Source organism: Grosmannia clavigera (assembly GCF_000143105.1).
Source record: "Grosmannia clavigera kw1407 unplaced genomic scaffold GCSC_167, whole genome shotgun sequence".
NCBI lineage: Eukaryota > Fungi > Ascomycota > Sordariomycetes > Ophiostomatales > Ophiostomataceae > Leptographium > Leptographium clavigerum.
The window spans coordinates 1460710-1487014 of NW_014040772.1; the positions used below are offsets into that span (position 1 = coordinate 1460710).

The following is a 26305-nucleotide window of genomic DNA, read 5'->3' on the forward strand; positions in this document are numbered from 1 at the left end:
CTTTCTCTCTTTCTTTCCTCCTTGCTGCATATGTCATTCCCCATAGCTCGAATCTTTCGATTCTCCCGATTCTCCCGATTCTCCCACTCTTCCATACCACACGAAATCAAATAACGTTTTGCTGAGTAGCAGCAGCTTACAATCAGTGTCCGTTCAATGTACCCAGTCCGCATTTTATAGCCGCGCTTTATCGGTGCCTTTGAGCACAAAGCCGCCAGCCTCGTTGATGTCGTATTCAGTTCCCCGCGTCCAGCCTTGCCACCGCTTCAGGGCCTCTTCGCCGCCCTCGCCGGGCAGCAGTGCTTGGCCCTCGTAGCCTTCGCCATCGATGCCTGGGCCCTGGCCACGGCTGTTGCTGTTGCTGTTGCTGTTGCTGTTGTTGTCAGCAGCTTTGGCGGCGACGGCTAGAAGCGGCGTATCCTGCAGTGCCACGGGCGGTCTCTGATCGCTCTCGCGGCCGTGAGTAGCGGCGCCATTCTGGATTTCAGCGAAGCCGAGGACGGGCGTGCAGCAGGCGTCGGTCCCGTCAAACACGCCTTCCCAGTGGGCGCGCGGATGGCGGCGGAAGGCGGCGGTGAGGGCAGCACGCAAGGCGGGCCACTGTTCGGGGTCGAGACGTCGCAGTTTCCAGGCCTGGATGTCGGCGAGGGGCTCGAGGGCTGGATTGGCAGGACGGTCAGCGGTGAGGCCACGCAGCAGCTGGTCGAAGAAGCGCGGCTCGAGGGCGCCAACGGCGACGTAGCCGTTGGGGTTGGCGGGCGCGTCGGCGCAGGCGTAAGTGTCGTAGTAGGGGCAGCCCGAGTCGAGCAGGTTGTGGCCACGCGGACGGCAGCCGAGAGGTGTCTGTAGGCCGAAGCGCGCAAAGGTGGCCAGATAGGCGGCGCCATCAACCATGTTGGCCTCGACGACCTGACCGCGACCCGAAACCGAGCGGGTGGCCAGGGCCAGCAGAACGCCGAAGGCCAACATCAGGCCGCCACCGGCAAAGTCAGCTAGCAGGTTCGTCGGTGGCGTGGGCTTCGCGTCGGCGCGACCGAGAAGGCTGAGCACGCCCGAGACGGCGAGGTAGTTGATGTCGTGGCCGGCCATGTGGCGATAGCGACCGTCACGGCGGAAGCCGCTGAGGCGCGCGTAAATGAGACGCCGGTTGTCGGCCAGCAGCACGTCGGGACCCAATCCGAGACGCTCTAAAACGCCCGGCCGAAACGGATCAATCAGGACATCAGCACGACGGGCGAGGGTGCGCACGAGGGCGATGCCCCGAGCGTCCTTGAGGTCCACCGCGACGGATGCCTTGTGGCGGGTGAGGAGGTCTGACGGGACAGGCAGAGGCGATGACGGCGAAGCTGAAGACGAGACCGGAAGAGCACGGTCGATGCGCAGGACATCAGCGCCAGCATCAGCAAAGATGAGGCCAGCAAAGGGAGCTGTGATGTTAGGAGGAGGGAAAGACGAAAGCGACAGACGGAGACGTACCCGGAGCAAGGCCAGCAAGCTCAAGAACCCTGAGGCCGGCAAGCGGGGGGTCAGTCATGGCGAGGGTGAAGAGATGACAAGTGAGGGTCGAAGAAACGACGAGGTTGAAGCTGCAGCTGAGCTGAGCTGCAGCTACAGCGTACTGTTTGCGGGGTGGATTTGCGCTAGTAGGGAAGGCGCCGTCAGCAGCGGAGCCGAAGGACCTCGGCAAAGCGTACTATAGCAGCCACAGCAGCCACAGTTCTGGTTTAGTCTCCGCTGATCTTGGCATGGCGAAAGTACTTCATGCCGATCCAGGCGACGACGACCCAGACCCAGGCCATGACGCTGGTTAGGATCATGAGGGCCGGGTAGTAGCCGACGATGGGCAGGGTCGGATCATCCTCGAGCTCGGGCGGTGCGTAGGGCGTGGTCCCGACGTCCCAGGCCCAGCTCCAGACGCCCAGACAGGAGCCCATGCCGACGACGAAGACGACCCAGGTGGCGACCAGCATGACCCAGCCCCACCACTCAGTCTCGGCGTAGTCCCAGTCGGGGTCAGCCGACGACGGCGCCAGCGGCGTGGCCAGGTCTGTCAGCGAGAGCGGCGACTTGGCCCTGAGCTTGCTGCCGGGATGCATCGCCGTCATGGGCATCAGCATCGGCAGCGAGAGCGACCGGGGCAGCTGCTGCTTCCGCTGGTCCTCGTCCGTCGTCACGTAGGCCGTCGGTGACGATCGTCGCGTCAGGATGGTGGACATCGGCTTGGCCGGTCGCGGCCGCGGTGCTGCTGCTGGCGGAATGATCTGGTTTTTGGTACTGCTGCTGCTATTTCTGCTTCTGTGGCTGACGTAAGCATCACCATCTGTCGGCCCCGAGATGCCGAGACCGACGCTGGCAGACGGTCCCGAAGCCGCTCCACGGCCGAGTAGGGCGACCTTGCGCAGCGATCCTCGTCGGCGCCGTGTCTTGGAGACCAGTGGCAGCGGCTTCGACGCCAGAATGTTGTCGGGCAAGATGGGGTTCTGGAGCGGTCGAGGGAGCGGGTGCAGAAGCGGCGGCGGCTGGGTGGCGGCCATCGAAGCGGTCACGACGTGGCCGTCACAGTCACCTTCGCTGACGACGACACCGTCTTGGCTTCCCGTGCGGCGGGTCATCTGGTCAGAGGGCGCACAAATGGATAGCTGCTGGAAGCTGGTGATGGACAAGAGGATTTGAACCAGATTGATGTGAAAGGACGCTAGCTAGTACCTGTGGCGTTAGTGGCTTGCCCTGGAGTGTGGGGGAGAGCGAAAAGCCAAAGAAGAAGGAGCAAGATGAGCATTTAGCCGAAACAGCATTCATGTTTGCAGTTTGTATCTCAACACATTGTAGATGAAACGCTTCTCGATAGTGTCCACGACGACAGCGACGGCGATGTGCGCAGTTCTGTGGCTGCTGTCGCGGCCGTGCCAGGCGCAGTATCCGGACGCGCTCAACGGAGCCAAGCTGACGACGGTGCGGTCGCCGCAGGACGCAGCTATCAGCATTGCATACACGCGGCCTCTGGGGGCGTGCACGACAGCCTTGGACAGCCAGGAGCAGCTGGCCGGCTGGGTGACAGTGGCGGCCGACGCCGACCGCCCGTACGCGTCGCACACGTTCTTCTGGTTCGTGGGCGCGCGCGAGCCGACCGCCGCGCTGACCATGTATCTCAACGGCGGGCCCGGATCGAGCTCCCTGTTCGGGCTCTTTGCCGAGACGGGTCCGTGTGCCATCGTGGAGACGAGCGCGGCCGGTCTGGGCACGGTGGCGCGCGCGTGGGGATGGGACCGGGCGTCCAACATGCTCTTCGTCGACCAGCCGGCCCAGGTCGGGCTCTCGTTCGACGCGCTCGTCAACGGGACGCTGGATCGCTATAGCAACAACATCACGGTCGGAACCACGACCGACAGCAGCGATCCCATGCTGCTCAGAGGCACCTTTGCGTCGCAAGACCCCGGCCGCACGGCCAACACCACCGCGCTGGCCGCCCACGCCGTCTACCACCTGCTGCAGGCCTTTCTGGCCGAGTTTCCGCGCTACAGCCCGCCCAAAGGCTCCTCGCTGGGCGTCAACCTGTTTGCCGAGAGCTACGGCGGCCACTACGGGCCGGTGTTTGCGGCGCAGTGGCAGGCCGAGAATGCGAAGAGTGGTGGTCATGGTGGAAACAGTGAAAATAGCACCAACACAACCTCCACCTCCACCAATACAACCCTCCACATTCACCTCGCCGCTCTCGGTCTCATCAACGGCTGCGTCGATGACCTCATCCAGGGCCCGCACTACGCCGCCATGCTGGTCAACAACTCGTACGGCTTCCACGTCGTGCCGCCGCTGCAGGCAGCTCTCGTCAATGCCAGCTTCTATGCCAGCGGCGGCTGTGGCGACCAGATTGCCGCTTGTCGTGCTGCTGTTGCCCGCAGCGACCCCGACGACGACGGCAGCTCGGCTGCGGCCAACAGCGCCTGCGCACTCGCTCAGAACACGTGTGCCGCCCAGATGATCGACCCCTACGGCGCGGCCGGCCGCTCGGTCTACGACCTGGCCCACGCGCTGCCCGACAGCTTTCCGCCTGCCTACTACGTCGACTACCTCAACAGCGACGCGGTACAGAAGGCTCTCGGGGCGCCGCTCAATTTCACGGCCGCCAGTAGCGCCGTCTCTGCCGCCTTTGCCGCCACCGGCGATCTCGAGCGGGCCTCCGATACCATCACCGACTTGGCCGCCCTTTTGCAGGCTGGCGTTCGTGTCGGTCTCATCTACGGCGACCGCGACTACATCTGCAACTGGCTCGGCGGCGAGGCCGTCAGCTTAGCCGTCGCCCGCGCCGCCGCCGGCTCCTATGCCGACCGCTTTCCGCGTGCCGGCTACGCCCCCATCATCGTCAACGACTCCTACATTGGCGGCGCCGTCCGCCAGTTTGCCAACCTCAGCTTCAGCCGCATCTACCAGGCCGGCCACTTTGTGCCCGCCAGCCAGCCCGAGACCGCCTTCGAGGTCTTTGCCCGCATCATTTACGGCACCGACATCGGCACCGGCGAACCCGTCGATCTCGCCGTCTTTAATTCCTCCGGTCCTCTTCACGCGGCCAGCTCCCTCTCGCTGCCCTCCAGCCCAGCTCCCACCTGCTTTCTTGGCAACGCTCCCGACTCCTGCGCCGACGACCAGCTCGCCAGCCTTCATAGCCAAAGTGGCGTCGTCATCAACGGCATCTGGTATGCCGCCAAGAGCGATTGGCCCGGCCCTGCTTCCGGCCTCGTCGCTGCCGCTGACGCCTCCTCTCATCGAAACCCGTCCTCCTCTCCTGGTCACACCACCATGCTTCGCGGCTCCGCTACTGCTGACGCTGCCCGAGCCTCTCTCACCGGCATCTACACTGCCACTGCTACACCCGCCGCCGCCGAGCCCTTCTGCGCCCTCACACCGGCACCCTGGTCTGTCACCGCCCTGGCCCTTGCTGTCGGCCTCTTTTCCTGCCTCGGGGCGGAGCTTCTCACCCTGCGGCTGGTCTAGTCGCGATACGCCCTTATTTCTTTGGTTCACTTGCCTACGAATAGTAATGATGGGATGATGGAATAAACAATGAGGTATGAGAATGGTGGGATAATGGTGGGATAATGGTAGAATCAATGGTGTGATCTTAGGTGGAATGGTAATGATAGGATAATTATGCTACGACAACCAGCACGGACAACATACAAAAACACAAGACAAAGCAATGGCTATTCATTTTTTTAAGTTCTATTGCAACCTTGAAACTTACCTTTACACTAGACTCAGATATGTTATCGCGATCTAAGCGACTTATTGTTAGCTTAAACTCAACAATACAATGCAAGGACAATACAGCAGAACATGTGCTTTGGATCAGAATGGGTGCCCTGTCAAAGGCGTTTGTCATCAAGGCATAAAGCTATGTAGACCGTCGTGATATAAATTATGTTCATCATCAAAGCAGCTGCGGGTTGCACAAAAAGCACAAAAAGCACTTACACAATGCGAAAAGCCATCGCGTGGCTACAATTATTCGACGATATCAGGCCATCTAACGACTGAAAGTCCATGTTAGCACAGGTGTTGCCTAAAAGCTGAACAGTGATCCAACGACAAGGGTAAAGTGTGCAGCCAGCTCAGACAAGACATTTCTCTTCTTCGCTATTAAGCTCTGACATATGCTTGTCAATTGTTAAGTCAGATCATCATAGGAGGAGGCACGGCTGATTCGACACCTTGGAAGTATCTGCGGTGGGCATAATCGAGAAAGAGAATGAACAGTGATTGTACAAAAGAAAGTCGCTTACCCATTACAGCATATAGACCAGCTACAAATGTTATGCAACTATTGAAGACCTGTACAAGACAGTTAGCGTTTGCTAATATTGTAAAACTGTTCAAATTCGAAGTAGGGTCCGTGTCAGATTTGGCATGAATGGTAGAAATAATAGGTTGTCTGCATCGCTAACGCGGATAAGACTCGTCATCTGTGTATCATCACGTAGGATGTGTGGAGGAAGGCAGGCATAAGCAAGCATATGTACACCTACCATAAGTAGTACAGCAACTCGTTGCCTAGTGTCGCAATCTGTCAAATCAAGCCGTCACCTATACAGAGCACACGTTAGATCATATTCCAAAACTGAATACGATCTTCTACCACGCAATGTGCTGATGCTTCTTCTTTTGGATCAGTGGACGAGGTTTTCTAGGCCTGTCGCAGAAGTGGCATATCTGCTCATGCAATGTCGGAGCCCAGTGCCGTTTCATCATGCAAGCGTGAAGCCCAGAGAATGTGACAGGATAATATCCGTTTGTATAAGCCAAAGCGTACCTTTTAAATTCTATTGAACTTGTTAGACAAGACCAACAAGGGGACGAAAACAGTGTAATGAACAGTGAATGCATAGATCAGAAACAGCCAATTTTTTTCCACAACGACCAGATGGTCTCAGTCGGTAATTCCAACTTGCCGAAGCAAAGATGAATCATCATATGATGCAAGAAAAGGAGCGAAAAATTTAAAAAACGTACCATCTGCAGCCCATCCACAAACTACGACGTCGCCAACCTAAGCAATGCACACCAATCTTTTAAAACAGTTAGCTTGGTCCATTGAAACTGTAAGATGCTGGCTAGATGAAGCAGTATTCTGTTTGTTTGTATCTTTCTTTCAGACTGACGTGACAAATTCGTAGTTTCACTCCCGAAGGTCAAAGACTCTAGTTTGTATGCGGTATGCTTGTGTCATCAGGAAAGGGGGGGAAGGTGTTACGTGATAATTGAAGGCAGTGTAATCTTACCACTTGATTGATGTTGCAGCGCCGTGTCGCAATCCCATTGCGAACACAGCTGCCCTTAGCAGAATTTTTTGTCTGTTGGTATTAGAAGAAGAGAAGAGACGAAAAAAATTCTGAGCTCCGCGCTTTTTTGTCTCCACGGGTGGGGCCAATTCTTTTCTGGGCGGTGTGGGCCGTAAATTGTAAAGCCGGGCTTATGTCATGTGACTGAGCTCAGGTCACGAGACTACGCGCTTACTTCGCATAAGCAACACCGCCATCTGAGCTCTGAAGGCAGCAGCACATCTTGGGCAACGTGCCTGGAACTCGTATTTTCTGTATATCGTTATCTTTTACAACTGCCGACCTTTGCAGAAAAACGTTAAAAATGCCCGAGATTGCCGAAGGTCGCCCAGCCAATCCTGTGTAAACACAAGCTTCCGAACAGCTGCTGACATACCTCTGTAACCAGCTGCCCGGATCGTGCATTTTCTCCGCAAACACCTTGTCGGCAAACAGATCAAGAAGGCTGCAGCTATTGATGATAGCAATGTATTTGGAAAGGCTGGCACAACCGGTGCCACCTTTGCAGCCAGTGTGCTGGGAAAGAAAGTCCTGTCTGCCGGTAGCCAAGGCAAATACTTCTGGTGCGTGGTTGAATAAGATTCCATCACATCCATTCATTCGCGCGCGTACATGGCCCTCTTTGGTTCAAATTCTGACAGCTCCCTGCAGGATCGTGCTTGACAGCCAGCCGCATCCGGTTATGCACTTTGGCATGACAGGTAGGACACCGCTGAAAAAGCCGAATCATTCATCTTTGTAGCCTGTCTTGTCTGACATAATCTACCAGGATGGATTCACATCAAGGGAATGCGTACAGCGTACACTAATTACTACAACAAAATGAAGCCCGGCGATGCCGATCTTTGGCCGCCCAGATTCTGGAAATTCCATCTCCAGGCAGAAGCTGATGGCGCTGCTGACAAGGTTGAGCTCGCCTTCACGGACCCCCGGCGCTTTGGTCGCGTCCGCCTCATCGACTGCCCTGGCGACCGCATCCGCCAATTCTCCCCGCTGGTCGAGAACGGTCCAGACCCGGTCGTGGATGCCGACATCTTCACTGAGTCCTTTGTCCGCGACACCATGCAGCGCCGTCACGTGCCCATCAAGGCCCTGCTGCTCGACCAGGCCTTTATCAGCGGCATCGGCAACTGGGTCGGCGATGAGGTCCTTTTCCAGGCGCGCCTGCACCCAGAGCAGTATTGTGACGAATTTGATGGCGCTCAAGTCAAACAGCTGTATACATCCATCTGCCACGTGTGCCGCACCGCCGTCGATCTGCTCGGCGACTCGGACCGCTTCCCAGACGACTGGCTCTTCCACTATCGCTGGGGTAAGGGCAGCAAGGGCGCCGTCCCGCAGCTTCCGGGTGGCGAAAAGCTGTCCTTCCTCACTGTCGGCGGCCGGACGAGCTGCTTCGCGCCAAGCCTGCAAAAGAAGAGCGGCGGCGTGGCGCCAGGAATCAAGGAGGAACCAGTCGTCATCAAGGGAGATGGAGTAGAAAGAACTAAAACGAAGCAGGCGAAAGAGACCAAACAAGCGAAACAGGCCAAACAAGAGATCGAAATGCAGTCGGTAAAGCGGACAAGAATAAAGAAAGAAATTTCCTGGGCCAAAATAGAAAGTACAGCTGTCGCTGTTACGGTGGAAACTCGAAAACGAAAGCGCACTATGCTGAAAACCGAGCCAGAAGAATCAGAGGAGCCAGTCGTGGAGAAAAAGCTGCCAGCAGAGAAAAAAAGGAGGGCACAAGCAGCTGACTCTCGGCAGACACGAGCTAAAACCACGCAGGCGTTGCCAAACGCGAAACTCCCTTTGAATCCAGGCCGAAGACGTTCCGCCAGGCTCACTGGAAATTGACATTAACCGACAACCCGCACTTGTATATCTGATGGCATAGCTTCCAGTACCAGCTCAGCTCATATCTCGTTTATTCTTCTTATTCGGTGATGTATGATGTGTGATACAACCTCTTACTAGCACTGCGGTCTGTCGGAGTATTTGGATGAGGCGGAACGGTGATGTGGCGAAGATTTCTCCATCCCTTATACTAGCTGAACGGCAGGTGTCTATGTATCCGTCGAGCTCATCAAACCCATGTCACATTGGAAACCTACTGCATAACGAAGCCCGCTAGAATTCGTATAATTATGTTGCCTGTCCAGCCCTGGATGTCTCTTCCTGTCACCGTTGTTTGAATTTTCTTCCCACCGAATGGGGATCACAGTCAGGAAGTTTTCGAAAGAAGTGCCATCTTTTCGAAAGTTGGTGATCTGTACCTGCGCCTCGAGGTTATGTACCAATGAATGATGTAAAAGCTGTCGCACATGTGGGTCGACATGGGTGTCCATGTGCGCGGTGGTTGATTCTGGCCTGCCCGATTTAAGCATCGGAGCGTTCTGGAGAAATCGGCAATTTCGGCCAAGCACTTCTTCCAGAAGGTATCCCGTTATCTTCAAAAACATATCGGAGGCGTAGACGATCGGTGCGTCTGGCAGGTCGAGGTCGCATACCACGATCGAGCAGGAGGCATCGACCCGTCCGAGCTGTACAACTGGATTGGGGCGAGTGACGACGAGGAACTGTTAAAAAAAGATGAATGTCAGTTGGAAAAGAGCCATGGGCTACCTTGGCATCATATAGAAAATCGAAGCTTACAAGAGAACAATAAACGCAAAATGCGAGGAATAACCTACCATGGTCTTCACAATGTCGAAACCACTACTGCTGTATATTCCTGAGTAGGAAAAGGGGTTGTACGAGGACCCAAATCTCCTGTTTGGACCCAACTGTAGCCTTTCATGCTGGCGTTGTCGAGCCGCTGCAGCGGGAACCAATGCTAAGCCTCTCGAGCCCGAATCCCTCGCCTCATTGCTATTGTCCACAGGGAAGGCATCCGATGTCTGTAATATAGAGCGGTCTAGTATGGAAGACATGATGGAATATATGTGGTGTGTCTGATGCGTGTCCGAGCCTTGTTAGCTCGAGGTTTTTTTCCAAGACAAATCAGATTGACAGGCAGCCATCTTTTATAGAGCTCTGTATAATAATTCCATATTCAAACGTAGCAGAGAATGCTGGAGGGATCGAGATGTGGCGTGCTACAACGAACAGGTTTGGAAATGCATAGCGAAAATCAGCCAGGAGCTGGCTCCAGAGCATACCTGTCATCCAAACACACAAGAGCCGATCTACGATAAAACTAGCGCTGCACTGTGATCACGAAGCTACTAGGAGATCTTGTGAGGAATGGGCAGCTTATGCTTTTGAGCACAGGCAGTTAGATTCGGCCGAGCAAAGACTAGAATACGATCACGGAGTTGGATATCTTTTATGAAGATAGTAGACGTAGCGTGTTACTACGTGGACAAAATGCTACTTCCTCACAAGTCTACAAAATAAGTGTAAGCCCAAGAAGCTAAAGCTACCGACAATACCTGGGTGCCATGACAGCAAGGATACCGAGAATTTGGCAAGAAGCTTTACTTCGGACATTTAGTAGCTGCAGTCAAAAAGAACTTGTCTTAGCTCGTATCTTACAAAGAGGTGCCGCTGACCGATCGTCCCGTCAAAGCCACGCGCCAGAGCGACAAGCTGGGGCTTGCCGATTGTGGTAGACCAATCATCTTTGTCTGATCTCGATGCCGACCAAGAGTTGCAGCGATCGGGCGTTTTGCGTCCAGAACGAAGACAGTTGGTGGTAGTTTAATTTTTGGCATGCCGTCCCGTCTCACTCGTCTTGCCCATGTCAAATAATTGATTTTACCGAGCCACCGCATACGACGTATGTGCTGCTTCTGGTACGTGACAAACTTGCTCGTCTGCGATCGTCTGCGATCGTTCGAAAGGAAACTAGGCTAGCAATCGGAAAAAGCTCTGAGATCTAAGCTGTCAAAGTCACGTGTGCGACATTTCGTCAATAGGTCGAGTCTTCAATTTGAAACCCGATTGATGCATACCCCACCTGAATCAATATATCAGAAACGCGTTTTCGACGCGTCGTCCCGTCTTGTTCATGACTTAAGACAACTTGGGGTTAAAGCCTAAGCAAAGCGCCTTCATTTGTTTTCGCACCACCAAAGTCAAGGAAAGAAAAAAAATACTCCGTACTCCGTCTATTTCTGTTGTCTCTGCCGGCCTCCACTTGGATTGCCCGGTTTTTACTGCTACTCGAGGCAGTTTCGCCAATCGCTCAAGAAGGGTTCTGGCAATGCTGAACAGAAGACGGCTGCTCGTGCAGCCTAATCGAAGGCGACGAGCTGCAGATGGATCAAGCGATTCCTTGCAACCCCCAATACCACCACCCGAGCTCGACGACCTGCCCCTCTACGAGCCGCCCACGCTGCCACTGGACGATGCTGCAGTTCGCTCTATGGCCGAGCTGGCCAATAACCGCGCACTAATGCGCATGTACGACGCGCAACTGAAGAAGTCAGCAGAGTATTTACGAGAGGCTGTTGGCAGTATCAACGATCTGTATACTGAGCGAAAGTCGGAGCTGCAGCGCATTTCAGACCGCCGACACGAGCGGGGCGCAGACCAACCGTCTAAGATTGAGACGGAGGTCATCAAGTCGGTAGACAAGCTGGCCACAGACGTGCCTCCGATGACCGTGGATATCGAGCGCTGTGCACGCTTGGTCATCGATATGCAGGCCGAACTCGAGGACGAACGCGAGGCGCTCATGTGGACGAACGAGCAGGTCTGCGCCCGCCAGCAGGAGGACCGACAGCGGGCTCGCCTGCAGGAGCAACGGCAGAACCAGCGGCAAGAGCGATTAGCAGCCGCCATCCAGCGGCGAGCTGCAGGAGCCGCAAGCGGCCTCAAAGGAGAATGGGAAGACGAAGAGGGTGGCTCGCAGCCGCTGGAGGAGGACGAGGACGACATCGACACCCAGGACGAGAAGTCGTGTCCGACAGCTGTGACCGATGTGCTGCGGCAGGCCCGAAAGAACCGAGCCGCCGAGTACGCACAGATGGATGCCTTCCGCAGGTATGGTCTTAACAACGACTACGTCACCTTCAAGCAGATTTGGCACGAAGCCATACACCCGGACGGCGACGCTTTTCTGCCTGACGCATCCGCCTGGTTCGACGCCGACGGGCAACCTGTGGAGTATGGGCCAGACGGTGTGGTGGGGGCTGGCGGCGATGACGATGACGACCTCATCGTGGCCCGGGAGGTCATCAGCTTCAAGTGTCCCCTGATGCTCAGGACAATGGTGGACCCCTACAAGAGCCGACTTTGCAGCCATACGTTCGAGAAGCAAGGAATCATGGAGTATCTGCAACAAGGCTCGAAAAAGTGCCCGCAGACTGGCTGTGACAAGGTAACGAGCCATCCCGGTTGCGAGGTTGCGAATTTTAAAGCCTCTCCCCCCTCTCTCCCCACTTTTCCATACTTTTCATGTCACTGACGATGACTCGCTTGCAGACCCTCTCCAAGGACGACCTGGTACCGGACAACGTAATGCGTCGCAGGATCGAACGTGCCGAGCAAATAGCACAGCGCAACGAAGCGGATGCCACGTCAGATGTGGAGGCCGAGGAGGTAAACGGTGGCGACGCTGCAGATGACGATTCAGAAGCAGGTGATCCGAGCGTGGTAGAGGGCCATGCTCGAGAGGTCAAGCGAGAGCGGTTTGCGCGGTTACAGCGATGATGAGGAGTCACATCGGCACCCGCACGTACGATTATCGCAGGACGGCATTATGAGAAGTGCGGCTAAAGGCCCCTCTTATTGCGAAGACCGCCGGACTCTGGTAGCTCCGCGCTCTCCGTGCCGTTCGCATTGCACCAGTTCATGGGTGATTGGCTCAGCAGGGCAAATGGCATGAGCCTGACCTTGCAATGCTTCTGTACCAGAGATACAGTGATACGGCGACCGAGCCGACGGCAGCGATAACTGGCATCGGCGTGCCGTCGTCTGATCATGGAGGGTATACGAGTACGAGCAGGACGCTACCAGGGCCAGTCGAAATGCAGAGTTGCAAATGCACGGTCTGCAGTCAGACAGCTAAAATGGCGGCGTAGACGTTTAATATTCTGTGGAGTTGCTAGGTCGAGAATGACTAATCAAACCATCATCAACTATGTAGGTCACCACAAGCACGTGAAGATAAAAATACGAGTAGATCCAGATAAGCCAAACCCCCCCCAGTCACATTCTAAATTAATCCACTTCGCCCTCTTTGGCTGTAACTGTCTTCACATTTTGTGAAATTACATCGCAGCGGTCTATCGTCACCCTTTGATCGTGGCCCTCTCTTGTCTCTGCTCCACACCCTATCCGTTCTTTCCGCCTCCGTTGTCACCTCTACGCCGCTCGGCCAGAGGAAAAAGAGGATAGAGCGAAACACAAACGGGGGAAAATGCTGATCCTCGACTAAAGTGATAGGACGACTCGTCCCCCTTTAACCACGAGCGCTCTCGACCTCGCCTTCCACGTCACGCCTGTGCTCCAGTACCCCTCACAAAAACCGGCGCACGAAGCGCTTCAACCCTTTCGCACGACCGCACGACGAATCAGTCCTTCATACGCCATCACTTTGCGCCACGATCGGTCAGCGAACTCTGCCATCCGCAAATATACTGCCCAGTCTTGCTTAGACGACCACCCAGACGAGGATTTTTCTTCTTCTTTCGTCATAGCTTGTTGCTTTCAAACGGCGTATTTTCTTCCTTTCTTAAGAAGCAACAAGCTGCGCCGAACACCGCGCGAGCGCGAAGACGATTGGCAGAGTGCACGCGCACACTCGCACACACGCACACATTCTATATTTCCCATACTCAGACCTCAGCTGCAATCATGTGGTGGATTTTCCGGCTGCTCTTCAGCACCTGGTTTTTATTAAGCGTCGTGCTTTCTATACCCATCGCATTTGATGTCGGAGGCCGCGATGCCGGCCTGGCCTACAGCCTGGCCCTCTTTCTATACTACTTCGTCTACTCGTCTATAAAGATCGTGTTCAAGATAGCGACACCCCCGGAGGCGCGTCCCCTACGCCTAGCCGTCTCGGGCGTACTTCGGATGTCGCAATGGTTTGTCCTGCCAGGCCTGCTTATCTGGTCATTGAGTCGCTTCTCTGTCGATGCGGGAGGAACCGACTGGGTCGCAAAAACGGTTGCCCATGTTACCGGCTCGAATGGCGCTGCCACTGGCACAGGGCCGGACGGCCACAGCTTTGTGGGCTATGGCGAAGGCGCTCTCTTTAGCAGTAGGCCCGCGGGCACCAGCTTCTACGACTGGGTGCTCGGCCACGGCGGAGTGGTGGAGTCTGTTGCTCTCGGCCTCTGGGAAAAGTCACTGCGCTACTCTAGCCCCGTATTTCAACTGCTCGAAGGCTTCTGCAGTCTACTGGTCATCCAGGCGGCAGGTCAGATCACACGGTGGCTTGTCAATCGTGGAAGGAGTGACACCTACGTGGTAAGACAGCTTCCCCCTTACCTCGCTATATGCGCACATGCAAGCTGACACACTGCTTGCAGATAATACTTCTTGCTTTTTCGGGGTCGATCATTGCTAGCGCAGCACACTTCCTCTGGCGGGTAGTACGGTTCCCCCAGATCGACAACATCGATGCTACGTTGATCGGGGTGACCATCACATCTGCCGTCTTCCTCTCTGCATACGGCATCGGCAGCGGTCGCGGAAATCCCGTGGAGTCATCCCTGCTCTTTGCCTACATTGTCTTGTGCGTGTATCAGATCTTTACCGACTATCTGCCGTCATCGCCAGAGGCTGCAGCCCGTGCGGCAGCAGCGGCGCAGCAGCTGCCCACGCAGCCCGAGTTCCCACCCTTTCCCCCGATCATCATGGCCTCATATTCGACCCTAGTGTATCTGCTGAGCACACTGCCGAATGCGGTCAACTCCGCCCTCACCTTTTTCTATGCCGCCTTTCAGACGATTACACCGTCTGTCTTGGTGTCACTCACCTACCGCATCATCGTCTTTTACTGTGCCACTCGCATTATCCCGTCTGTACAGGAGTCGGGTGCGCGAGCACTCTCAAAGGAGCCAACACTGGAAGACTCAGATGCTGCAAGCAAGCTTCTTGGCTTCTTATCGTGGTTCTCGGCGTCCATACTCATCGCAGTATACACAAGCTTGCTGCTACAACACTTCCCCGTGTCTAATATGGGGCAAGAAGCCGGCTGGACACTCAGTGGTGGCAATGCTGGGGGCACAAGCTGGCGGTGGATCAACGCCGTGGGCGTCATGGTTCTCTACGCCTTTGAAATGTACCTGGGCGGCGATGATGAAAGCAGCCTGACGAATCACTGGAAGATGGACTAGACGGCACGGCGGAAGAGAAGAAACCCCCCGGCTATCAGCGCCAGAGACAGAGACAGAAGGGAGAGCCTCGCATCATCGACATGCGAGAGGAAAGCGCTGGGAAAATCCGTGTCCCGTGCATACCCCCCCTCCCTCCCTTTTGCATTGATCGATTCCCCTTATGCCCTTTTTACTCACTACATTTCCCTACAGGAAGAGATATCTGGGCCCTACACGAATCGGCCGAGACCCGCACCCGCACTGTTATACCCCATTGAACTGTTCTTTGCTTTTGCGCCTTGTATTTAGTGGGCTATGTTATACACGCACTTGGTCACGAGCGGGGTTGCCGGCGTACGATTAGGTGGTGAGCGGGAAATTCGAACAATAGACCTGGCATCCGACGAGGAACAGTAGAGGCTACGAGCACTACGATAGCGAGCGTAGCACCTACCTGACGAGCTTTTATGTTTTATATTAATGGATGCAACTGCGGAGTACAGATTGAAGATGTCGTCGGTGTTATTGATCTAGTATGTACGCATTGGCGGCAGAATGTGGTCTGGGCTTCATCGTGCGAATCGCGCGGTTCCATGTGGGAAACGCGTGCCACGAAAGAGGAGCGAGCGGCCCGCGACTGTGGCTGTGCAAATTCGCGTCCCCGGGCAACGTGGCTGAATAAAAATACGTACTTTGAGATATCCCGAAAAATGATTGGCTAGCACATGTCTGTCTTGGAAGCGGCTCAGTTTCTGGTCTGCTTGCGCTCAGCTATCACCCGTCGCCTTGCCTTCCTTTTCAGAGACAAGGCGCTCCCCCGAAAAAATCGCAAATCGCATCGCCAATCCCCTCTTCTCTCTGTTTTATTCTGCCCACCATCAGCACACCCCCTGGCTTCCCTCTCACATCATTGCCGACCTTTTCAAGCTATTATTGCTAACGAAGTTGCTGGTTTATTTGCCTTCTTCTTACTCCCCTTTCCTTGAATCCCTCCTCCTTTTATTATTTCGTTCTCCTGCTCCTCTTCGCGCTTCATGCATTATTCCTCGCTTGAATAGTAGACTCGATCCTTTTTTTCTCTAGCCATCGCGAAGAGGGTTAACCTTGCACTCTACCTTCGCGCAGGAACTCTTCTGTCCTTTGCTCTCGCCAAGCACGGGCTTGCTCTGTCGCATGAGCGGATCCCGACAAAAGTACGAAGTATAGCCCGCCGACAAACCGCATTTACTGCCTCTCTTCAGCAAATTACTATGGGTCTCCCGTAAGTATCAAGTTTCGGTTTTCTTGCTGCGCTGTCCGGGTTGCTCTTTACTTTGTGGTTGATCACCCGATAAGCCGGTGCCACTCGTCAACTCTTCTCTCGTTGCACCCAGAGGAGGTAGGCTCCAATTTTCGAGCACCTGTATCGGTCTCTTTGCTGACCGCGCTGGCTCTTTAGACTGTACGTTGCTCCGACCGAGGCCCAGCGGCGCCACAAAGCCAATTGTCGCCCTGCTTCGCCTCATGTCAACTCCTCCATCCTCCGCGCATACCGGCAATCCCCAAACACGTTGCGCGAGAGTCGCCGACGTCGCGTCTTGGCTACGGTGGCAGCTCATAACCTCAGTCAGTTTGAGCGACAACGCGAGCAGGATGAGGCTCACGAGCAAGAACGACGCCGCGAGCAGGGAATCATCGGTCTCCCCAACTGGCCTCCGGCAGACGCTGGGGAGCAGATCCTCCAGCAGTTCCTAGAACGCGCTCGACAGCCGGAGTTGACGCGAACACCTGGCACGCATATTAGTAGCAGCAGTGAAGTCCCTCCCAGATGGAGGCCTTCTTTTTTGTCAGAAGACGCATTGGGGGCGGCAGAACCGGAGGGTAACGCCGCTCGATCGCCTCGATCGCTTCCTCCCCCTCGTAACCATAGGCCCGCGAGTGACGATACTGTCTCGCCCAGCGACCTGTGGGGACCTCAGACCCAGGCAGCCTTTGGACAGGGACCCTCGAGTCCTTCCAACATACTATACGATATTTATCACAGTGCTACCGGCGCGAACGACGGCAATCTTGCCAGCTCTCGCTCGTATGGTCTTGATGGACAGGTGGATCACGCGTTTGACGACTTCCTTGGCGAAAGCAACGGCGACAACGGCGGGAACCTCGAATCGATTGGTCGTCGGCAGACGTTTAGCAGCCGCCTTATACGACACACCTCTTCTCTACGACGCTCACATGTGAGGAAATTATTTTCTCTGTTCTGACGGCAGTCGCAGCCCCATTTGCTAAAACCAAAACAGGAGTCTGCCCCAACGAGACGCTCTGTAGTGGGCTGGTCCGACCACGATCCGATAGGCCGACTACGCAGATCGTCTCCGGCGCGAAACTCTGCACGTGCCAATGCAAGCAACGGCAATGGGGATGCCGGCAACATTGATGGACACCAGGACAACAGCAGCAGCGCTGCCGCCAATCGCCGACGTGCCTGGGAAATACGATACTACGAGCCGCACCCGTTGCCGTCGATCCGGACGATTCTGGGCAACCAGGTTGACGGGCTTGGCGACCGCAGCCGGAGCCTTAGCCCTGAAGGCGATGGTGCTTGGGATACACTGCTGACGACGCTAACGCCCGACCCCCAACCGCCGAGCTTAGGTTCGTCGTTTGCCTCTACCACTGCGCCGGCACCAGCTGCAAGGACATCGTCGGCATCTCCAACAAATGGAGCGAGAACGGGCCCGCCTGCAATTTTTCCAAGAGAGCCCGTCCCAGCCGTGGTGTCGCCGCCTGCAGGTAGCTTCACATCTGGCGATTTGTCTAGCACGTCGGCCAACACGTCGCAAAGAGTCCGGTCTCCTTTTACCGTCGTGTCGGCATCGACCGATACGGCGGACGAATCTACCATTTTGCCCGAAACGACCGGACTGGACGGAGACCTGGCTTTCGCGCCAGACGTGGGTCAAGAGCCAGGATGCGAAGACTCGGAAATGGATGGCGAAGACCAGTACTTGGATATGACTCGGAATCATAGAACTCTCTTTTTCAATGGAAGGGGCGAATCGCAGCCTTGGGAGACGCGTGCCTTCGTGTCCTTTGCGGGCGGCCACGATATAGGCAACAGCAGTGGAGGCGATACAGGCAACATCAGCCGTGACCACAGCCACAGCCGTAGCCGTGGCCGTGGCCTCGCCAACGGCAACAATAGCAGCAACAATGGCGATGAATTGCTGGAGCGTCTTGGCATCAGCGGGATGCTGAACATTGTACGTAATCTGGCACGACGGGAAGACATCCCCGACGAGCTTTGGGCTGAAGCTGGACTCAGCCGGACACTTGGTCGGGGGACATCCAGCTGAAAGCATTTTCCGATTCCCCATCGGGCGTTTTGCAAAAAGTCCAAGCTTTGCTTGGCGGGCTTGGTGTTTGGGTCTGATTTTCTTGTTTTCTTTGCAATGTGGGTGTATCATCTTGCTATTGATGATCAATGTTAGGGTTTCCTAAATATGGGCTCAAGGCTATGGGCATATATGGCTGAACAGAAAGAGCCTGTGAGTTTGGACTTGGACAAAAATTGTATCCTTCAGTGTAGGAACGGGATTGAATACATTGTTAAGAGTGGAAACAACATGTGAGTCGTTGTCAAACCAGACTCGATAGAAAGACTGGACCGGATGAGGGTACAGATCCATAGGCGTTGTACTGCATATGGCTCGCACTGCTTATTCTTTGTCATACTCCTTACCGACGAGGGGAATGGGATGACAAGCACGCAAAGTGCGAAGAGCGACAGTTAGGGACAGAGGCATAGGCGACGGAAGTGGCAATAGACCCGTAATGGACATGGGATGTCCAGTAGCACTCAGCCATGTGGCGTGCAACTGTGCCATCTGGCCTTGCTCATGTGCTGCGGCACCACGAGAGGTATACGAGGCACAACCGGCACCATCGACACCTTTGAGGACCGAACGAATGCGATGCAGTGATCATATGAGAGCCCTGGTCATTTGCTCCTAGTGGCATCCCCACAGCATCCGTGTCGCATTTTTTCCGTTGCCATTTAGCGTTATGTCTGTGGTCTTTTAGATGCTGAACCTGAAACAGGTGAGCCCCTCCATTCGCAAGCCCGCTGTGCAGGGGGGTAGATACGATAAGCACTGGAGGACGGCAACACAGCTTCGGTTCCGGATTGAATTTTTCTGCAAATTGCGGGATGGAAAAAAAATTGCAAGCATTGCAGTGAGAGGAAGAAGGTAATGTGCAATACATGTTGCTGAGATTGCAATTTGGATAAGGCACGATTGCTCCTTCCGTTGTCTCCCTCCTTCCCTTTTCACTTAGTTTTCAGCTGCCCGCCTGCACTTGCTCGCCTTGTTAAACTAGCCAGTCGCATCGTCCAAGCGATCTATGTTTTTACAGCCCTCACTCCTCGTTTAAGACCATCCTCGCCGGCGCCATTGGCTACCTCCGGTTCGGTTTCTGTCCTCAGCCTTGACCCGCTTTCGCCATCGCTGCCACACCAAAGCACCGGGGCGCTCGTGGGAGTGGGAGGCCGGCCCTCCGCACCTGGCCCTGTTTCCCTCTTCCCTTTCTTGCCTCTGCACGACTCCCGCCTTTCTGGCCAACGAGCGGTCTGGCTTCGCTCATCACGGCCTGGTCTGCGTTTCCAACAGACGTCTTTTTTTATATTTTCCCTTTTACCTCGCATTGACGCAGCCCAACTTCGGCCCATGCCTGAACGGCCAAAGCACTACGCGGCCAAATAGGATGGTCTCCCTTGAAACGGCCACCCCGAATTGCCCCAATCGTTGCCAATGACGATCGATCTTGCTGCTGGCCTCTATCAGAACTGGGCAAGACAAAGGAACGCTTTGCGGAGGTATCCTCTTGCTGTCTCTCGTCCACTCCCCTTCGAATATCTCTTTTCCCCACTTTGAATCCTGCACGCCCATCCGCGCCGAGAAAACACGTTCCAAAGACGATCGAGCGCGCGACGCCCTACTTTTACCACCTCTGCTTCCCCTCGCCCGAAACGCACAACGCCGGTTGGCCTGTAACCCTACCCATTAGCAAAAGGGGAACAGCCAGCGCCAAGCCAGTCGGAGAGCCGGGAGACGGATTGGTGACAAGTCGAAGCTGCCTCCGTAGGCATTCAGCCCTGGCGCCGGGTTGGGCTACACATGGCGCCAGGAGGCAGCTCCTCCTCGGAGCAGCGTGCGTATCAGCACGTCCATGCCCGTGCCCACAGCCACTCGCAACCGCAGGCACAGACGCAGACACAGACTCAAACACAGACGCAGCCGCCGTCGCATCAGGCCACCAGCAGTGGCAGCAATTACCGGCAGCACCACCACAATGCCAGCGGCAGCGGCAGTGGCAGCGGCAGCAGCAGCGGCGGTTCACGGGCTATGGCAGCCAAAGTTATGCCTGGCACCCCGCGGAGATCGGAAGCCAGGGATGCTCAGTACAACAGCGGCAGCATCGGTGTCCCGCAGTCTACAGCATCGGCCCCGACACCTGCCTCTCGAAAATCCGCCTCGAGCAGCAACATGCGGGACCGATCCGGAGCACTGCAAGACCCTGGGCTGAAAGACTACGTGAGTGACTGCGGGGACCGGAGAGATTCTCTGCTTGTCTTGACAACCTAGGAAACAGCTAGCTGACAAGGCCAGCGTCTGGGTGACTGTATCGGCAAAGGTGCCTTCGGCTCCGTCTACAAGGCATTCAACTGGGGCACAGGTGAGGCCGTGGCGGTGAAGCAGATAAAGCTGACCAACGTGCCCAAGAGCGAGTTGCGCATGATCGAGGTACAGTGACCCTCCATCCCCACTCAGTAAGGCGAGCCTGACTAATGACGCAATCCTACCCAGGCCGAAATTGACCTGCTGAAGAACCTCCATGTACGTGTTGAAGAATACACCGGCGGGAGGGAGGACAGAAGCCGGTGTAGGCTGTGTTGACTAATCTGTGCGATATTCAGCACGACAACATTGTCAAGTACATTGGCTTCGTCAAGTCCACCGACTGTTTAAATATCATTCTCGAGTGCGTCTTCTCCGTATGGACTTTCCCCGAGGCTGCTTCCGCTTACACTGCAACTACCCTAGATACTGCGAAAACGGCTCCCTGCATTCAATATGCAAAGCTTACGGCAAGTTTCCCGAAAATCTCGTGGGCGTATACATGACGCAGGTGCTTCAGGGCCTGCAGTACCTACACGACCAGGGCGTCATTCACCGCGATATCAAGGGTGCCAATATTCTCACCACCAAGGATGGCACCGTCAAGCTGGCCGACTTTGGCGTCTCCACAAACACTCTCGGTGGTCCGGACAAGGAGGCCCAGGTAGTCGGTACACCCTACTGGATGGCACCGGAAATCATCCAGCTTTCTGGTGCTACCTCTGCTTCCGATATCTGGAGTGTAGGGTGTACTGTCATTGAGCTCTTGCAGGGTAAACCTCCGTACCATAACCTGGCTGCCATGCCGGCCCTCTTTGCCATAGTCAACGATGACCACCCACCGTTGCCAGAGGGCGTTTCTCCTGTAGGTGCTCCCCGCCTTGTTGCTCTCCTTATCTCTCAAGATATCTGACATGTATAGGCCGCCCGGGACTTCCTCATGCAGTGCTTTCAGAAAGACCCCAACCTGAGAGTCTCCGCCAAGAAACTGGGCAGACATCCATGGATCGTTGGTTGTCGGCGAAGCGACGCTCCTGTTTCAAAAAACCCAACAGAGGCAGTCGAAGAGGTTGTACGCTGGAACCGGGCTTTGGAATCCTCCGAGACGAACCTGCGGGCATCGACCGGTTCCGACAATAGTTCTGGCCCGCCACAGATGAGCCAGTTCGCCTCGAGGTTCTCCTCTGTTGAGCAGCAACGGGCGAATCGGCCGCTTTCTCTCAGCAAACCGAGACCAGGTGCGGACGTATTTGGCTCTCCGGAGCTTCCCGGTACGTCTCTCAGTTCTTACTATGTCTTGACGCTGCTACGAGTTCTAGCTGACAGCAATGCACCTTACAGACGAGGACAATTGGGACAATGACTTCGCCACGGCCATCTCGCCCAGCGCCTTGCAAAACCTCAAGCCCCAGGATAACTTTGGCGGGCTGCTCTCTAGCGACCGTTTGAAACAATTTGCATCTATCGACGAGTGCCGAAATTTGGTCAGCAGCTGGGATGACGACTTTACGGAAGGAGAACAGCTTATGACCATCAAGGTCCCAACAGGACAGCTGTCAGAGGTGGACTTCCAGGAGCAGACCATCCGCCCACTTCCAAGGCGATCAGACAAGGCGGCCGTCGCTGCGGCCATCGCTGCAGCCATGGCAAATAATGCCGCATCGCCACCAGCCAATTACTTAGCAGCATCACCAGCGTCCTCCACGGTCTTCAGCTCGCCGCCATCGGTATCCCCAAAGCCAATTCGTCGTCGTAGAACCAAATACGTGTCCTCGGGATCGCACGACCCCTTCTCTGCGCAGAGATCGCCCACCAAAGTTCAGTTTGGCAACAAATTTGAGCTTCCGTCTCGTCCTGAAATGGCCTACCAGGAACAGCCTGTGGAGGACTACTCGGACTTGCTCGCCGAAAGCGATCTTGTCTTCACGAACAACCGCCTCAACTTGGTTTTAAACGGTTCCGGGTCTTCGGAGGCACACTCTATTGGCCTCCTTCGGTCCTACAGCACACCCCAAGACTCACCTCAGCTGTTCCACCCGTCTGATCTCACAAGTCTTCCACGGTCTATGCTAGTTCCTCCTAGCGGTAGTATGCGGCGCCAACCACCAACGCGACCCTCTGTATTGCCGGACCGCCCTATGCGCCGGACACGATCTTCGGTGGAGATTGAGCGCTTTGCCGAAGGCGCTGGAGATGAAGACTTTTCTGATATATTTGGTCCCAGCGACGACCTCACCGAGAAGGAGGAGAGTGATCGTGGGTCCGACGATGGCGGTCTTATGCTATTGTCCAAGCTATCCCACAACTCGTGGCTGGGTGACGAGGAGGACGAGGATGATCCGTTTGCCTTTATGGACCCTGGCTGGGACGAGATGGATCTCGAGGCGAACATAGCCAGAGACCGTCATGCGCGTCTTGCCGAACGGGTCGAAGAGCTGGTCCGCTCACTCAAAATTGCCAAGAGTGAAGATGATCTGTCAGAACTTACGGAAGACCTTGTACGCCTGACTCCCATTTCCCCGATTAAAAGGCCTAATACTAATGTGACAAGCTCAATCTCCTGTGGGAAAATACGGAAGTCAAGGACTTGATTATCAGTGCACATGGCCTCTTGCCCATTTTGGAGATTCTTGAGCCTCGCACGGTTAAGAGCCGGCAGCACATGATTCTGCAATTGCTCAAGATTGTCAATGCGGTACGGCAAACGCGACTTCCCTAATTTTTGCGCACTGTTCCTAACATATGGCGACAGATCATTCTTGATGATGTAGAGCTTCAAGAGAACTTATGCTTCGTAGGTGGCATTCCTATCGTCACCAAATTTGCGGCTCGACAGTACTCGAACGAAATCCGGCTGGAAGCTGCCGCGTTTGTGCGGCAGATGTACCAGACATCGACCACAACCCTGCAGATGTTTGTCAGCGCAGGCGGGCTTAATGTTCTGGTTGAGTTCCTGGACGAGGATTACGATACATCGCGTGACCTTGTTCTGATTGGGGTCAACGGTATCTGGAACGTCTTTGAGCTGCAAGGGCCAACTCCCAAAAACGACTTCTGCCGCATCTTCTCACGAAGCAAGATCCTCGACCCCCTAGCTCTTGTGCTGCACAAAGTCTTGGACGAAGAGGACACAGCCATTTCGGAGCTGATCGAGGGCCGCATTGTCAACATATTTTATCTCTTCTCTCAGGCGGAGAACTACGTTAAGGAGGTTGTGGCAGACCGACAGGTGCTCAAGACAGTGCTGAAGGACTTGACACACATGTCTCCCAACCACCAGATCACGATGCTGAAGTTCATCAAGAACCTGTCCATGCTGTCGACAACGCTAGAGTCGCTTCACTCTGCCGATGCCATTGACTTCCTGATCGACGTGCTGAGCCACAGCATGAAAAAGGGCCAGCAACATTTCCGTGAGATCTCCAACCAGGTCCTCAATACCATGTTTAACCTGTGCCGTCTCAGTAAGGAACGGCAGGAGTATGCGGCTGTCAATGGTATCATTCCGCTTCTGCTCAAGATCATGCAGACGGAACGGCCACCAAAAGAGTTTGCACTTCCTATTCTATGCGACATGGCTCACTCGGGCAGCAAAGGCAGACGGTATCTGTGGCAAAACAAGGGCCTCGACTTCTACGTCTCTCTTTTGGGAGACCAGTACTGGCAGGTCACGGCTCTAGATGCCATCTTTATCTGGTAGGTGTCTGCTTGCCTGACTTTCGTATTCTTACCCATGGTGCATCTCAATTAACCGATTTAGGCTGCAGGAAGAGACGGCAAAGGTAGAGAGCCATCTCCTGGACGGAAGCCGGTTCCAAGAGGCCATTGTGGCATGTTTCAATACGACGAAAGCAAATGCGTTTGATTCGAACCTCCTCGAGCCATTGTTGAAAGCGCTTCGCCTCAGCCCGTCGCTGGCAGCGACTCTGGCCAAGGCAGAGATGTACTCGGGCATTGCGCAGAAACTGAACCACAAGAAGCCCGTGGTCCGGCTCAATCTCCTACGTCTAGTCCGGAACATCATGGACAACAGCAACGAAAGCATGGCTGGGACCGGACAAGGTGGCAGCAGCAACGCACATCTTGCCGTTTTGTTCGAAGCCATCCAGATGCTGGCCGAGAAAGACACAGCTGTGTTGGTGCGCAACCTGGCATCGGAGCTCGTGCGGACTCGCATCGAAGTCGAACACGACAGCACAGCAATCAGCGGAGTGTCGAGTACTGCAAGCTCATCGCGATCACGGTCGGGTCCGCATAGGCGCAACACCTTGTACACACCGCCCGGCCTCCAGTCGGCGACCTCAGCCCCGTTGACACCGACACATGGTGGCGCTCACCACCACCACAGCCACTACAATCAGCACCGCGCGCTGCCACGCCGCTCTCAGACGTCTCTATCGTCTTCGGACGTAACTTTCATCGAGGTGGCCGCCACACCGAAGCGCTCTGCGCTCGCCCCAACACACGAGCGGGAATCTCTCCTATACCGGCCCCGAAGCCAGGATGGAGGACCGGCTGGCTCGTCGATTCCACGACGTGTTAGCGGAGAGTCGAGCGGGAGCTCCAAAAGCAGTCTGAGCAGCGGCAGCAGCTTGTCCGCGTCTGGGGGCAGTGCAGGAGGCCAGGCTGTCGGAGCTATCAAACCACCACGACAGCTTGCAGGCCATGCTAGCCGAACAAGCTTGGGCCCTGCCATCATCAGCCGGTCCGAAAGCTCACTGCCAATTAAGGACACTGCCAATGGGCGGTATTCGGCAGCTGGCGGTTTGGGGCCGACATTAGTCCACGGGGCAGAGCGTATCGAAAGGCTAACGGCCCTGGGAAGCGGAATGGGAGGCGGAAGCAACAGCCGGTTTAGTCGAAGCACTGGAAACAGTGGCAGCGGCCATGGCAGAAGTGGTGGCAGTGGTGGCAGCGGCGGCAGCAGAGTCAGCAACCGGAGACGAACACGGCAGCCAAGTGTCGATGCCAAGTGGTCGTAGGGGCACTCTCGGCGGCGGCGGCAACGGAAGGCCGAGGGGCCAACCACGGCCGGTTGAGTGTGTGATGACGGACGATGACTACGCAATGCCTGATGACAGCGATGAACTGAAGCTATTCCCATAATCGGCCCAGTATTTCTATAGAGCCTAGAGCATTTTCAAGGCGTGGCGGATTCTTTGCTATCTTTTCGGCTGAGAGAGGAAAGAAAAGACGGGGGGAAGTGAAGACGGCGTTTCTTGGGTGGACTGTTTACTCCTTGATCTCTGTACCCTGCAGTCTGTTGATGGAATAGAAGTGATGCTAGCCAGGCGGAGTTTTGTGGCGAATGCGCACGTGTCAATTAAGCCTTACGCGCTATAAATGTTACAGTAGCAGCAGTGCATGCAAACGGCCTATAATGTGGAGTGAAAAGGGAATTCAAGGCAGTAGCGCCGGTATTCACGCTTTTGCGTATGTTCCGTAATATAAGAGTGAAATCAACAACATCCGTGTTGGTTCCTACATGCCGGGCTTGCGCTCTTTTTCTTCCCTTTGTTTTAATAGACCCTATTACTGTACCCTGCGTTTCTTCTCGGCA

At 55.4% G+C, this 26305-nt stretch overlaps 7 protein-coding genes across 7 annotated transcripts; 6 read left to right on the forward strand and 1 right to left on the reverse strand.

The window, feature by feature from the left end:
- Window positions 1-174: 174 nt before the first annotated feature.
- On the reverse strand, window positions 175-2612 carry CMQ_6242 (isopenicillin n-transferase; the record flags this gene model as incomplete). The annotated part of the gene is made up of 3 exons (XM_014315307.1): window positions 175-1427; window positions 1477-1679; window positions 1759-2612. The coding sequence occupies 3 exons, from the start codon at window positions 2610-2612 to the stop codon at window positions 175-177; spliced, it is 2310 nt and encodes a 769-aa protein (XP_014170782.1).
- A 259-nt stretch (window positions 2613-2871) lies between these two features.
- Window positions 2872-4989, forward strand: CMQ_6413 (carboxypeptidase s1; the record flags this gene model as incomplete). The annotated part of the gene is made up of 1 exon (XM_014315478.1): window positions 2872-4989. The coding sequence occupies one exon, from the start codon at window positions 2872-2874 to the stop codon at window positions 4987-4989; it is 2118 nt and encodes a 705-aa protein (XP_014170953.1).
- A 2148-nt stretch (window positions 4990-7137) lies between these two features.
- On the forward strand, window positions 7138-8672 carry CMQ_6090 (formamidopyrimidine-DNA glycosylase; the record flags this gene model as incomplete). Its single annotated transcript, XM_014315155.1, has 5 exons — window positions 7138-7156; window positions 7222-7396; window positions 7485-7534; window positions 7603-8387; window positions 8604-8672. The coding sequence occupies 5 exons, from the start codon at window positions 7138-7140 to the stop codon at window positions 8670-8672; spliced, it is 1098 nt and encodes a 365-aa protein (XP_014170630.1).
- Window positions 8673-11022: 2350 nt separating this feature from the next.
- CMQ_6004 (chromosomal organization and DNA repair protein) lies at window positions 11023-12473 on the forward strand (the record flags this gene model as incomplete). The annotated part of the gene is made up of 2 exons (XM_014315069.1): window positions 11023-12141; window positions 12246-12473. 2 exons carry the CDS (start codon window positions 11023-11025, stop codon window positions 12471-12473), a joined length of 1347 nt encoding a protein of 448 aa, XP_014170544.1.
- A 1146-nt stretch (window positions 12474-13619) lies between these two features.
- CMQ_6234 (er membrane protein) lies at window positions 13620-15109 on the forward strand (the record flags this gene model as incomplete). Its single annotated transcript, XM_014315299.1, has 2 exons — window positions 13620-14237; window positions 14300-15109. The coding sequence occupies 2 exons, from the start codon at window positions 13620-13622 to the stop codon at window positions 15107-15109; spliced, it is 1428 nt and encodes a 475-aa protein (XP_014170774.1).
- A 1229-nt stretch (window positions 15110-16338) lies between these two features.
- Window positions 16339-18423, forward strand: CMQ_6296 (uncharacterized protein; the record flags this gene model as incomplete). The annotated part of the gene is made up of 3 exons (XM_014315361.1): window positions 16339-16349; window positions 16527-17304; window positions 17368-18423. 3 exons carry the CDS (start codon window positions 16339-16341, stop codon window positions 18421-18423), a joined length of 1845 nt encoding a protein of 614 aa, XP_014170836.1.
- Window positions 18424-20487: 2064 nt separating this feature from the next.
- On the forward strand, window positions 20488-25851 carry CMQ_6057 (serine-threonine kinase; the record flags this gene model as incomplete). Its single annotated transcript, XM_014315122.1, has 11 exons — window positions 20488-20661; window positions 20737-20871; window positions 20935-20964; window positions 21045-21109; window positions 21172-21610; window positions 21668-22016; window positions 22087-23243; window positions 23297-23440; window positions 23498-24441; window positions 24506-25450; window positions 25701-25851. 11 exons carry the CDS (start codon window positions 20488-20490, stop codon window positions 25849-25851), a joined length of 4533 nt encoding a protein of 1510 aa, XP_014170597.1.
- Between the last annotated feature and the right edge of the window lie 454 nt (window positions 25852-26305).